Source organism: Cynocephalus volans, chromosome 14 (genome assembly GCF_027409185.1).
Source record: "Cynocephalus volans isolate mCynVol1 chromosome 14, mCynVol1.pri, whole genome shotgun sequence".
In the NCBI taxonomy this organism is placed as follows: domain Eukaryota; kingdom Metazoa; phylum Chordata; class Mammalia; order Dermoptera; family Cynocephalidae; genus Cynocephalus; species Cynocephalus volans.
This window is the reverse complement of record NC_084473.1, coordinates 65,244,252-65,258,732: the sequence shown is the minus strand read 5'-3', so window position 1 is coordinate 65,258,732 and position 14,481 is coordinate 65,244,252. Positions and strand designations below refer to the sequence as shown.

Sequence of the window (14,481 nt, the reverse complement as noted above, 5' to 3'; positions counted from 1 at the left end):
CTCACTCCTGTGTGGGACCACGGGAACCCTATTAGTGGTCTTGATGTCCTGGGGGCCACCAAAGTCCTCTTCTCCCCTGCCACCTCCAAGTAATTCCATCTGAAGGGCACAGCTGTAGCTTCTGCTGGCTCCTGCCAGCTCCTGCTCCATGCACTCAGCAGTTGCAGCCTTAAAGCAGCCACAGCTGAAATGCAGTTTTTTCTCTCATCGTGGTTCTTCCTGCCTTCATAAACTCCGTAGGTCTCTCCTCCTCTTCCCCTGAGCTCCAGTGGCCCCAGCTTGGCTGATGCTACATTTTTATAGTTGTAAATTGGTTGATTTGTGGGAGAGAGTGACGCTGGGGACCGTCTACTCCGCCATCTTGACCAGAATTCCCAGATTATAAGATTTTAGAAATGTGTCTAGCTGAGAAGAGTCCAAGTAATGTCTTGGGGGTTTTTTTGTAGTATTTCTTACATAAAGAATAATCTCCTACAAAGGTAGAATTGAATTTTAATGGCAGGAATGAATCAAAAGAGAAAAGTTACTTAGATAAAATTACTATGCAGCACCACTGTTCATTCAATAAGTATTTTTAAAACACCTATGTGTCAGGCACTGTGACCGGCACTGGGGATACAGACTTGAAAACGTATGATTGTTTTATCTGTGAAATCTCACTCCACTACAATAACCAGGTCCATCTTACAGGATACAGGGGTATTTCCAAATTATCATTACCTATTCTATATTTTCTGGGTTTTTTTTTTTATAAGAAAGAGGTGTTATACAAGTGTAATCTAAATAAGAGGTTAATACCTTAATAAAATTTAAAAAGCTAAAAAACAATGAGGAAAATGTAGTCAATTTCAAAGTACTATCTTGGTTACTGTTAAATGGAAACTACATCCTAAATATAATGGTAAAAGACACCACATATGGGAGCAATCACTATTGAGGCATAATAAGTTTCCCAAGTCAAATGTTTTCTAGAAACACACACACACGCACATACGTGCACACACACACATCATGTAGCTACTATATCTCCAATACAACCTAATCCTAGAATGTTTTCTACGAAAACATTTGTGATCGCTGAGAAATTGGATTACAAGTATCATTACTTACGCTCATTTCAACAGGCAATCTTACCTTAATGTACATTCCATTTCCGTTTCAGAATGTGTAGAGAAAACATGAAAAATGTATTTGTCAGCTAACAAAGAAAAACTATCTCCAGGATTCAACCAATGCCATAGATTTGTCTTCAATGGTAAGAGCTGGCCCTCCTTGGAAGACTGATAAAAACATGGATTTGTGTGTACCTAACAAATAAAAATAGAATACAGTGGTGTTGTAACTCAAAGTTATGACAAAAATATAACTAAATATGAACTAATCCAGAATTTTGGTATCAAAACAATATAAGTATAAAACTTAGACTTAAAAAACAATATAAGTGTACACTTAGACTTAAAACTTAAGACTTAATAAACCTGGCACTCACAAGCATCATAATTGTTATTTATACAGAAAAGAGAAAATAAAAACCTATAATATACCTCCCATTCTGCAGGAATCAAAGAAAAAAGCAAAGTTATCAATTAACTGGTTAAAAGATTCTCCTGTTCTGCTTAATAAAGAGACAACTGAACACTGGAAAGAGAAACACAAAAAATAAATTCTCACTATGGAAAAACTGAGTCCCTCAACTTTTATACCCAAAATGCTTTAATCCCCTGGAAATGGCCAGCTTCTTTGCCACTTATTTTCTCTAATAATTTCTTACAATAATTAAAAAATGAAAAACTATAGGAAGGGAGATTCTGATAAAATCTCTGAAGCAAGCAATACAGCTTTCTTCCTAGCTCCTCAAAGAGGAATCTGATTTTGTGATCTTCCACTATGAAGATCATAATCCATGTTAGGAAAGATAATGAGAGTTGCCTCCAAATAAAAAGAGCTATCAAAAGGCACCTTAAAAATTCCAACTGAATCAAGCTGAAATTGACCATTTCCATAGTTCAGATAGCCTTTTTGTCAGATCATTGGGTTTTTAAAATAAATAAGCTTTAATGTATGACAAAGCAATCTACATCAGTGCAAATTTTTGATTTTTTAATAATATTTTATATAAAGCAACTCCCCCTACCACTCTTCCCTCTATCTATGTACTTCACCAGTTTAAATGAGACTTTTTCTGGAGGCACAAACAATGTCTCCAATACAGCAAGGTGATTACCACCCTGGGATCAGAGATATGCTGAACAACAACAACAAAAAGACATCTTTGAAGTTAGAATAAGTAGTCCTATCAACTTAATTTCATAAAGATCTGGCCATAAGTCATTCCTATGTACAAGGGTACTTCAAAAATTTAATGGAATGATTCTTATTATCTTTCAACTCTCTCTTTCCACGAACTTTTTAAAGTACTCATATATCTATTAGAAACATTTGTATACTTTAAATCTGTGTGATAATAAAGCAGTAAAATAAAACTTGGAGATAAAGGAAAGAGGTAGAAATTAAAAAGAGACATGACTCAAATTTGGTATACCATTACCTTATTGATCAGAGTCATTTTTTGAACTATATACAAGACTGCATAAGAATGGAGATGCAGTGTAATTTATGCAACACCCATATTCCTAAACAGAGTCATGAATGTTTGATTTTTAAAAACTAAGTGATAATTTAAACTTAATGTTTAGAGCCCTTTCACTATGCTAACAATCAATTTATCTCTCTCAAAGCAGTCCTCTGACTCATGGCAGGTTGAGCTTTTGGGTGCAACAAGTACATGACAAGTCAGCAGATTCTCAACTTGTGCACACTGCTAGACTTGAGAATCATTCCTTGTTACTCCTCATCCTATTAAGTGAAGGCTCCCTTTCCTTGAGTATGGCCTGGTCATCAGAGTCAGGAATGTTGGGTTAATGGAAGAGGACAAGAGTCAAAACAGGAATATACAAGAGTACCACGAAAAATTCGTGAAAAAATAGAATTAAAAGATAATACAAACTTTTTCACAAACTTTTTGAAGTACCCTTGTACACAGCTTCTGCCTGAACTATGAATAATCCTTAAAAGAAGTTTGTTTCTTATTATAGGCTAAAATAAGACAATGTTCTTATTCACGAGTATTTTAAAAATGCAAGTGAGTCTCTAAACATTAAATACTGACATACACTTAAGCTTACAAAGGCTAGGATGTTAAACACAAAAGCCTAAAACTGAGAGTAAGAAAGATAAAACAGTTAAGAAAACTACATTTCTTTACAAAAACATCACAAACCCCAAAACAAAGAAGCATTTGTTTTGAGTATTTTTTCCTCAGCTGAAAGCACTTAATATTTAAATTATAGGTGGTTAAATATTAGATAGGCAGCAAACCCAGCCACAAAGAAAAGGAACCAGTGTGGGTGGTCCATGATCATCTTTTCTTTTTCTTAAAACTGCTCATCCTGGAAATCCCAGAACTAACAGCAAAAATGGCTTTCCAAGAAGGTCTAATGTTTGATTTTTTAACTTAAGCTTAAATACATATTACTCACTGAATAAGTTAAAAAACACTATGTCAAACTATATACACTCCAACTAGAATGCCACACATAAAGTCCAAAAGGTACTTTTTAAAAAATTATAGACAAAAATCTAACAAAACTAATAAGCAAAAAGGGAGATGACATACACACAAAAAAGTATGGAATGAAAACAATGACATAAAATAATAGAATACTGTAAATACTTTATACCAATACATTTGTAAACATGGCCAAAATTGAAAATTACCTTAAAGAATACCTGACTGGAAAAAAAGTATGCTTGTATGTATGTGTGGCTTATTTTAAAGTATTTAATGATAAAAGGAAAAGGAGATTACTTTGGGCCTATAATATTTTTAAAATATCATCAATAATTAAAAATCTTTCTAACTCCTCTCAAAACCAGACCCAAGTGGACTTAAAATTTTATCTGAATATTCAAACCCTTCTTGAGACCAGAAAAAAACAGAAGGATCCCCAATTCCTTCAATGAGACAAGTTTACCTTTGATTCTAAGAGGAGACAAGGGCAGACAAAATATTGGCAAACCCAAACCCATAGCAAGTAAAAGATATAAGCTACCTGTATAAGAGATATATTCTTGGTGTGTTACTTTTAACATGTCCATGGGATTATAAATGCAAACACAAATAGATTATGCTGTAACTTTAGAAGTGGACAAAGGATGCATTACCCCTGAAGAAATGGAACTAAAATACAAATCAATTTTCTATAGCTTTGTCTTGAGAGTTATCATCAAATATTAAAGAAAGATTGATATATACCCAAAAAGGGGGAAAGTTTATTATAGTACTTTACAGATATTTTACAAATACACTCATAATTTCATGGGAAGAAAAACAATCACAACTCAGGAATTTTGTAAAATAGAAAAAAACACAGACACCCAAACATGTATATTTTGGGGATCGATACCAAAAGGTTAAAAAAAAAAAAGCAATTTACATGTAGTTATAGAACTACTGTCTCAATCATCCAAGAACCAAAATAAGTAAGATTATATTAAAATGAAATAAAAACACTGACAGATATGAATTCACCCAGAGGACACAACCAACCACTGGTGATACAGTCACTTACAAAGAACATCACCAGTTTGCCTTTCTAATGAATGTTCTCCCTGCTAATCCTAGACTATAGATTAAATTTAAATGACACATAAAAAAACTATCATCATTTCCTAATGACCTAACACCATCTCATGCACTATTTCCAAGAATTGCTGGAGAGCTAAAAATTAGAAGAAAAAAAGGCAGAAATGCATCCAATTTAAAAGTACGAATTAGTAATTGCCCTAATTGCTTTCAATTGTCATTGTCCAAGCTATTTTATTTGGTAATAGGTTTATATTTCCAAGTTGAAGGAAAGCAGAAAAACATTTAATCACTTAAACATATTTTAGGGTATACAGCATACAGAAGGGATTATTGTAATAAAACAGTTGCTATATTCACTTATATAATTTTACAAAGTTTTTAAATTAAAATTTCCCTCTCAACATTTTATTACAGTTGTATATATAAGTTGCTTTAGCAGATCAAGGAAATTGTGACTGATTAGGGAACAGAGAATAAATGATATATAACACACATTAAGATAAAATGAATGAGCTAGAAGTCACTTGTCAAACTCATTCTCATTATTCTCAAGACTGTAAAACTCTCACTAATTATTAAAGTGAGTTTTAGACTTTCTCTAAGTTTCTCTTAATTGCACCCTGTAGGGGGAGCTACAATAAGTAGCTGAATAAATAAATCAATCTATTTTGAGGGTTAAGGCATTTTCTTGAAACTGTATTAATATAAACAAGAAATCAACCATTACATAGAGCAAAAGACCTATACATACATTGCCAAGTCCAAGATGCAGCTTTCCTTCAAAGAGCATAATGTAAATATAAAATTCAATTAAATATTTTTCTAAAGTAGCAATCAAATTCTAGTACTAGGGTCATACATTTCCTTTAAAATATATACACTTTTTCATGTCTTCCAATGTTTGGTAATCTGGCATTACAGAAGTAACTGGAGTATACCATACTAACCTTTATATCTTCTTCATGTTGTAAATGTTCCATAACAATTTTTTAAAGACATAATACATGTAAGGTATTATGTGTGGGCCCACCACCCCATTTTAAGAAACAGAATGTTACCATTACCTTTGAGGTCCCCTGTGAGTCTTTCCCTATCCTATTCTCTTCTCAGTTCCCCAGAGATAATTATTATCTTGATTTTTGTATATCACTTCCTTGCTTTTCTCTAGCATTTAATCACCTATGTTTATGACCCTGAATAAATTGCTTATTTAGTACGATTTTTCATTTTATATAAATGGAGTCTTACTGTATACATCCTAATACTTGCTTTTATCATTCAATATTTTGTTCCTGATTTTAATCCATGTTTTCTCATGTTTTCACTACAATTTATCTTCACTGCAGTAGCATATTTTATTGTATAAATATATTACGATATATTTATTGATTCTACTGTTGATGGAAATTTATGTTGCTTCTAGTATTTTTGCTATGTGATATTATTGCTCTGCAGGTTCTTGTACGTAACTCTTGGAGCATGTGTGTGCGAAGTCTGGTTGGTAGGAAACACATCTTCATCTCTAAAAAAATTATGTCGAAATATTTTCCAAGCTCCCACCTGCAGTTTATAACTATTCCAGTTGTTCTACACCTTCACCAATATTTGAATTTGTTAAACTTTTTCATTCTTGTCAAACTGTTGGGTACGAAATGGTATGCACTGTGATTTCACTTGCATTTCTCCATTTAATAAGGAGGTTGACCTTTCATGTTTATCAGCCCCTCAGATCTCTATTTCTGTTAAATGTAACTCAAGTATTCAGCCAATTTTTCTGTTGGATTACTTATCTTTTTTCTCATTGATTAAAGACATTTCTTATATATTTTGGATATCACTCCTTTGTCAATTACATGTATTTTAAATATCTTCTCCCTGTTGTATTTTTCATTTTCATTATAGTGTCTTTTGAGAAACAAAGCTTCTTAATTTTAATGTAATTGGATTTTTCAACACTTCTTTTACAGTTTCTGCTTTTTATATCTTGTTTAAAAATCTTTCTCTACTCTAAAGTCATAAAGGTTTTTCTCTATATTATCTTCTGACAGTTTTATAGTTTTGACTCTCACATTTATTCCACCTGGAATTGATTTTGGGGTACAGCTTGTAGTAGGGGTCTAATTTTTTTTTAATACAAGTAACTAAATGTCCCAGTACCATTCATTGGTAAGAAGTCCTCTTCCTCACTGACATGCAGTGCCAGCTCTGGCCCAAATCAAGTTTCCACATACATAAGTCTGAATCTAAGATTGCTTTCAGTTTTAAAAGTTTACTCAACTGAAAGCACTAAAACTTCTTGTTAGGATAAATCATCAATTAGTTTTAACTTTGAGAAAGTTTTTTAAAAGAAGAGAATACCCAAAGTCAAGAGAATTCTGACTTGGGAAACATAACAAAAAAAAAAATTTGCTGCATAGTGTTCAAAGAACCTGGGTTCTAATTCCCTTTCTACAACATGCTATGTAGAATCACACTTTCTCCAGAATGCCTTGACATTTTAAGTTGTCGAAAACAGTGTACAAAAAAAGGTTAAAAAATGTTACCTTTCTCCCATATCTAAAGGTCACTTTTACAAGTCATAAAATCATACTAAATAATATTCAAAAATGAAATATAAACAAAGGTATAATTTTTTTCATTTATTTATATTATTTAACTTTATTATTGTACAATGTAAACTTTTTTGGGGGGGGGACCTTTACCAGTTTCTCTCTAACCCCCCTCCCTCTCTCCCTCCCTCTCTCCCTCTTTCCCACTTCTGGTGGTCTCAGTTCCATTCACCCCTTTTGAAAGTTCAAGGAATTATTGTGATTGTTGTATCCTTCTTTCTTTTTTATTTTTTTCAGCTCCCACTTACGAGTGAGGACATGCAGTTTCTCTTTCTGTGCCCGGCTTATTTCACTGAACATAATTTTATCTAAGTTCATCCATGTTGCTGTGAATGGCAGAATTTCATTCTTTTTTATGGCAGAGCAGTATTGCACTGTGTATATATACCACATTTATCTTATCCTGTCATCCATCAGTGGATATTTAGGTTGGTCCCAAATCTTAGCTATTGGAAATAGAGCTGTGATAAACATGGGAGTGCAGGTATCTCTTCGACATGATGATTTCCATTCCTTTTTGTATATATCCAGCAGCAGGATTGCTGGATCATATGGCAGTTCTATCTGTAATTGTTTGAGGAACCTCCATACTGTTTTCCATAATGGCTGCAGTAATTTACAGTCCCACCAACAGTGTAGGAGGGTTCACCTTTCTCCACATCCTCACCCGCATGTTATTGTCTGTCTTTTTGATAACAGCCAGTTTAACTGGTGTGAGATAATATCTTAATGTGGTTTTGATTTGCATTTTCCTAATGCTTAGTGATGTTGAGCATTTTAACCTGTGTCTGTTGGCCATCTGTATATATTCCTTTGAGAAATGCCTGTTCAGCTCCTTTGCTCATTTTTAAATTGGTTTACTTGGTTTTTTGTTTTTTGTTTTTTTCTGTTAAGTTGTTTGAATTCCTTGTATACTCTGGATATTAATTCTTTGTTGTATGCATAGTTTGTGAGTACTTTCTCCCATTCTGTAGGTTGTCTTTTCACTCTGTTAACTGTTTCTTTTGCTGTGCAGAAGCTTTTTAGTTTGATATAATCCCATGTTTATTTTTCCTTTTGTTGCCTGTTCTTTTGGGGTCTTATTCATAAAGTCTTTGTCCTGTCCTACTTCCTGAAGTGTTTCCCTTATATTTTCTTTTTATAGTTTTATAGCCAGGTCTTATGTATAAGTCTCTTAATCCATTTTGAGTTGATTTTGGTATATAGTGAAAGGTACAGGTTTAGTTTCATTCTTCCACATATGGATGTCCAGTTTTCCCAGCACCACTTATTGAAGCTGTCCTTTCCCAAATGTGTGTTCCTGTTGCCCTTGTCAAATATCAGTTGGCTGTAAGTATGTGGGCTGATTTCTGGGTTCTCTATTTTGTTCCATTGGTCAGAGTGTTTTTATGCCAGTATCATGCTGTTTGGGTTACTATACCTTTCTAGTATGATTTGAGGTCAGACAGTGTAATGCCTCTGGCTTTATCTTTTTTTGCTCAGGATTGCTTTGGCTATTCAGGGTCTTTTATTGTTCCACATGAATGTTAGGATTGTTTTTTCTATTTCTGTGAAGAATGTCATTGTTATTTTGATGAGGATTGCATTGAATCTGTACATTGCTTTGGGTAGTATGCACATTTTCACAATGTTAATTCTTACAATCCAAGAGCACAGAATGTCTTTCCATCTAATTTGTGTCCTCTTTAATTTCTTTCAACAATGATTCGTAGTTCTCATAGTAGAGATCTTTCATCTCCTTGGTTAAACTGATTACCAGTATTTTATATTTTGGGTGGCTATTGCAAATAGGCTTGCTTTCTTGCTTTTTCTACTAGTTTGTTGGTGGAGTATAAAAAAGTTAACTAATTTTTGTGTGTTGATTTTGTATCCTGCAACTTTACTGAAATTGTTTATCAGCTCTAAGAGTTTTTGGAGAGAGTCTTTAGGTTTTTCTCTATATAGGATCATGTCATCTGCAAACAGGGACAGTTTGACTTTGACTTTTCCACTCTGGGTGCCCTTTCTTTCTTCCTCTTGCCTGTCTGCTCTGGCTAGCACTTCTAATACTATGTTAAATAGAAGTGGTGAGAGTACCCGTCTTTATCTTGTTCTCATTATTGGTGGTGGGTTTGTCATATATGGCTTTTATTGTGTTGAGATACTTTACTTCCATACCTAATTTGCTAAGAGTCTTTATCATGAAGGGATGTTGATTTTGTCAAATGGTTTTTCTGCATTTATTGAGATGATCATATGATTTTTTACCTTGATTTTGCTGATATGGTGTATCACATTTATTTTTTTATAACTTATCCCTTTAACTGAAATTTTATTGTATTTATACCAAATACAAAATATTTTACAGTATTTATGCCAACAACATTAGAAGTCTTAAAATTTTTAAAGGGTGCAAGGGCCCCAAAATGGCAATTCTTTTTATTTTTTTATTTTATTTTATTTTGTCAATATACAATGTGGTTGATTATAGTGGCCAATTACCGAAACCTCCCTCCCTCTTCCCTCTCCCTCCTCCCTCCCAATAATGTCCTTTCTCTTTGCCTGTCATATCAATTTCAAGGAATTGTAATTGTTATGTCTACTTCCCTCCCCCCCCAGTTTTTTTGTGTATTTATTTATTTTAAATAGTGAGAACATGTGATATTTCTCTTTCAGTGCCTGACTTGTTTCACTTAATATAATTCTCTCTAGATCCATCCATGTCGTTGCAAATGGCAGTATTTCATTCTTTTTTATAGCTGAGTAATATTCCACTGTGTAGATATACCACATTTTCCGTATCCACTCATCTGATGATGGACATTTGGGATGGTTCCAACTCTTAGCTATTGTAAAGAGTGCTGCGATGAACATTGGGGAACAGGTATACCTTCGACTTGATGATTTCCATTCCTCTGGGTATATTCCCAACAGTGGTATAGCTGGGTCATATGTCAGATCTATCTGCAATTGTTTGAGGAACCTCCATACCATTATCCATAGAGGCTACACCATTTTGCAGTCCCACCAACAATGTATGAGAGTTCCTTTTTCTCCGCAACCTTGCCAGCATTTATCGTTCAGAGTCTTTTGGATTTTAGCCATCCTAACTGGGGTGAGATGGTATCTCAGTGTAGTTTTGATTTGCATTTCCCAGATGCTGAGTGATGTTGAGCATTTTTTCATATGTCTGTTGGCCATTTGTATATCTTAGAGAAATGCCTACTAAGCTCTTTTGCCCATTTTTTAATTGGGTTGCTTGTTTTTTTCTTGTAAAGTTGTTTGAGTTCCTTGTATATTCTGGATATTAATCCTTTGTCAGATGTGTATATTTTCTCCCACTCTGTTGGTTGTCTTTTAACTCTGTTAATTGTTTCTTTTGCTGTGCAGCTCTTTAGTTTGATATAATCCCATTTGTTTATTTTTCCTTTGGTTGCCCGTGCTTTTGGGGTCATATTCATGAAGTCTGTGTACAGTCCTACTTCCTGAGGTGTTTCTCCTATGTTTTCTTTAAGAAGTTTTATTGTTTCAGGGTGTATATTAAATTCTTTAATCCATTTTGAGTTGACGTTAGTATATGGTGAAAGGTATGAGTCTAGTTTCATTCTCCTGCATATGGATATCCAGTTATCCCAGCACCATTTGCTGAAGCGGCAATCTCTTTCCCAGTGTATAGGCTTGGTGCCTTTGTCAAAGATCAGATGGCTGTAGGTGTGTGGGTTGATTTCTGGATTCTCTATTCTATTCCATTCATCAGTGTGTCTGTTTTTATGCCAGTACCATGCTGTTTTCGTTATTATAGCTTTGTAGTATAGTTTAAAGTCAGGTAGTGTTATGCCTCCAGCTTTATTTTTTTTTGCTCAGCATTGCTTTGGCTATGCATGGTCTTTTGTTATACTATATAAATGTCTGGATAGTTCTTTCCATTTCTGAGAAAAATGTCTTTGGAATTTTGATGGAGATTGCATTGAATTTGTATATCACTTGGGTAGTATGGACATTTTCACAATGTTGATTCTTCCAATCCAAGAGCATGGGATATCTTTCCATCTTCCTGTATCCTCTCTAATTTCTCTCAGCAGTGGTTTGTAGTTCTTATGATAGAGATTTTTCACATCCTTGGTTAACTCAATTCCTAAGTATTTTATTGTTTTGGTGACTGTTATAAATGGGCAAGCTTTCTTGATTTCTCTTTCTGCATGTTCACTATTGGGGAATAGAAATGCTACTAATTTTTGTGTGTTGATTTTGTATCCTGCTACTGTGCTGAAATCATTTATCACCTCCAAGAGTTTTTCTGTAGAGGCTTTAGGCTGTTCGATATATAGGATCATGTCATCTGCAAACAGGGACAGTTTGACTTCATCTTTTCCAATCTGGATGCCCTTTATTTCCTTCTCTTCTCTGATTGCTCTGGTTAGTACTTCCAACACTATGTTGAATAGGAGTGGTGAAAGTGGGCATCCTTGTCTAGTACCTGCTCTTAAAGGAAAAGCTTTCAGCCTTTCCCCATTTAGGATGATATTGGCAGTGGGTTTATCATATCTGGCTTTAATTATGTTGAGATACTTTCCATCTATACCTAATTTATATAGGGTCTTTGCCATGAATAAATGTTGGATTTTATCAAATGCTTTTTCAGCATCTATAGAGATGACCACATGGTCCTTGTATTTGATTTTATTAATATGGTGTATCACATTTATTGATTTGCATATGTTGAACCAACCTTGCATCCCTGGGGTGAATCCCACTTGATCATGGTGAATACTTTTATGTATGTGTTGCTGTATTCTGTTAGCTAGTATTTTATTGAGGATTTTTGCATGTATATTCATCAAGGATATCAGCCTGTAGTTTTCTTTTTTACTTGTTTTGGTATCAGGATGATGTCTGCTTCATAGAATGAGTTTGGGAGATTTGCCTCTGTTTCAATCTTTTGGAATAGTTTGTAAAGAACTGGTGTCAATTCCCCTTTAATGTTTGGTAAAATTCTGCTGTGAATCCATCTGGTCCTGGGCTTTTCTTTGTTGGGAGCCTTCTGATAACAGCTTCAATCTCCTTTATTGTTATTGGTCTGTTCAGATTTTCTACATCTTCTTGGCTCAGTTTTGGGAGCTTGGGTGTGTCCAGAAATTTATTCATTTCCTCCAGATTTTCAAATTTGTTGGCATATAGTTGTTTATAGTAGTCTCGAATGATTCCTTGTATTTCAGATGTATCAGCTGTAATATCACCTTTTTCATTTCTAATTTGTGTTATTTGGATCTTCTCTCTTCTTTTTTTAGTTAGTCGTGCTAATGGTTTGTCAATTTTACTTATCTTTTTAAAAAAACAACTATTTGATTCACTGATCTTTGTATTGTTTTTTGGGTTTCAATTTCATTCAGTTCTTCTCTGATCTTAATGATTTCTTTCCGTCTGCTAACTTTGGGTTTGGATTGTTCTTGTTTTTCTAGTTCTTTAAGGTGAAATGTTAAGTTGTTCACTTGCCATCTTTCCATTCTTCTGAAGTAAGCATTTAAGGTGATAAATTTCCCCCATAGTACTGCTTTTGCAGTATCCCACAGGTTTTGGTATGATGTATCATTATTTTCATTTGTTTCAATTAATTTTTATATTTCCTGTTGGATTTCTTCTTGGACCCATATGTCATTAAGTAGAATGCTGTTTAATTTCCACGTGTTTGTATAGTTTCCAGAATTTCGTTTGTTGTTGATTCTAATTTTAATCCATTGTGGTCTGAAAAAATACATGCAATAATTCCAATTATCGTGAATTTGTTGAGACTTGATTTGTGACCTAATACGTGATCTATCCTGGAGAATGATCCATGTGCTGAAGAGAAGAATGAATATTCTGAGGTTGTTGGATGGAATGTTCTGTAGATAGCTGCCAAGTCCAATTGGATTAGTATGTTGTTTAGATCTTGCATTTCTCTGTTGATTCTTTGCCTAGATTATCTGTCCAATATTGATAGTGGGGTGTTCAGGTCCCCTGCTCTTATGGTATTAGTGTCTATTTCCTTCTTTAGGTCTAATAGAGTTTGTTTTATAAATCTGGCTGCTTCGACATTGGGTGTGTATATATTTATGATTGCTATGTTTTCTTGATGGATCAATCCTTTTATCATTATCTCTTTTTATGGTTTTTAGTTTAAAGTCTATTTTATCAGATATAAGAATAGCTACTCCAGCTCATTTCTCATTGCATGGTAAATCTTTTTCCATCCTTTCACTCTTATTCTATGTGAATCTTTATGGGTGAGGTGGGTCTCTTGAAGACAGCATATAGTTGGGTCCTCCTTTTTAATCCAGTCAGGCAGTCTGTGTCTTTTGATTGAGAAATTTAAGCCTTCTACATTAAGAGTTGTTATTGAAAAGTGTTGATTTAATCCTAGCATTTTATTCATTATTGTTTGGATGTCTTAGGTATCTTTTGTTCCTTTCTTTCTGATTTCCTGTTTTCTGTATTTGTTGGTTTCCTGGGTTGGAGATAGCCTTTATGTTTGTTTGTTTTCTCTTCATGAATGCCATTTTTATTATACTAGTGGGTTTTTATTTTTCTTGGGTTTTTATGGCAGTGGTAGTTATTTTTCAGGTACCAAACCCAGAACTCCCTTGAGAATGTCTTGTAAGGGTGGTCGTGTGGTAGTGAACTCCTGCAGTTTTTGTTTGCGTGAGAAATATACTATTTGCTATTTGCCCTTCATTTAGGAAGGATAGCCTTGAGGGGTAGAGTATTCTTGGCTGGCAACCTTTGTCTTTTAGTATTTTGAATATATCATCCCATTCCTTTCTGGTTTTTAGGGTTTGTGATGAAAAGTCTGATGTTAGTCTGATTGGGGCTCCCTTATAGGTAATTTGACGTTTCTCTCTTACAGCTTTAGATTCTCTCAACCTTATAACACTTCAGTAACTTTGGTTACTACCCCACCCCCTAAAAGCAACCGTTACATAGTTATAGGGTTTTTTTATAGGATCTTGTTTGAAATATCCCGTTATGAACAAAATCATAATGTATACATGAACTGGCAGTCATCTTTCATTAAAATCTAACACTGTAAATGTAGCACTGTCCTATGAGAAAACACAGAGTTTAACAGTTTAGATCTTTACCTCCCAGTTATCTTCTGGTATTGAGAGGAAATATTCTGACATTAATTCCCTATTTCCACAACCTTACAAAACAGGCACTTCTAATCAGGAACTGAAAGGGTGAGAGACAAAAAGTTAAAATAAATTA

General features: G+C 34.1%; 1 protein-coding gene across 2 annotated transcripts in view; it reads right to left on the bottom strand.

Moving 5' to 3' along the window:
• The window catches only part of APLF (aprataxin and PNKP like factor), a 69,447-nt gene that overhangs the window by 50,086 nt on the left and 4,880 nt on the right, over positions 1-14,481 (bottom strand). For both annotated transcript variants that reach the window (XM_063078856.1, XM_063078857.1), the window contains exon 3: positions 1,135-1,307. In XM_063078856.1, coding sequence (XP_062934926.1) covers positions 1,135-1,307 — 173 coding nt within the window. The remainder of the gene's footprint in view (positions 1-1,134; positions 1,308-14,481) is intronic.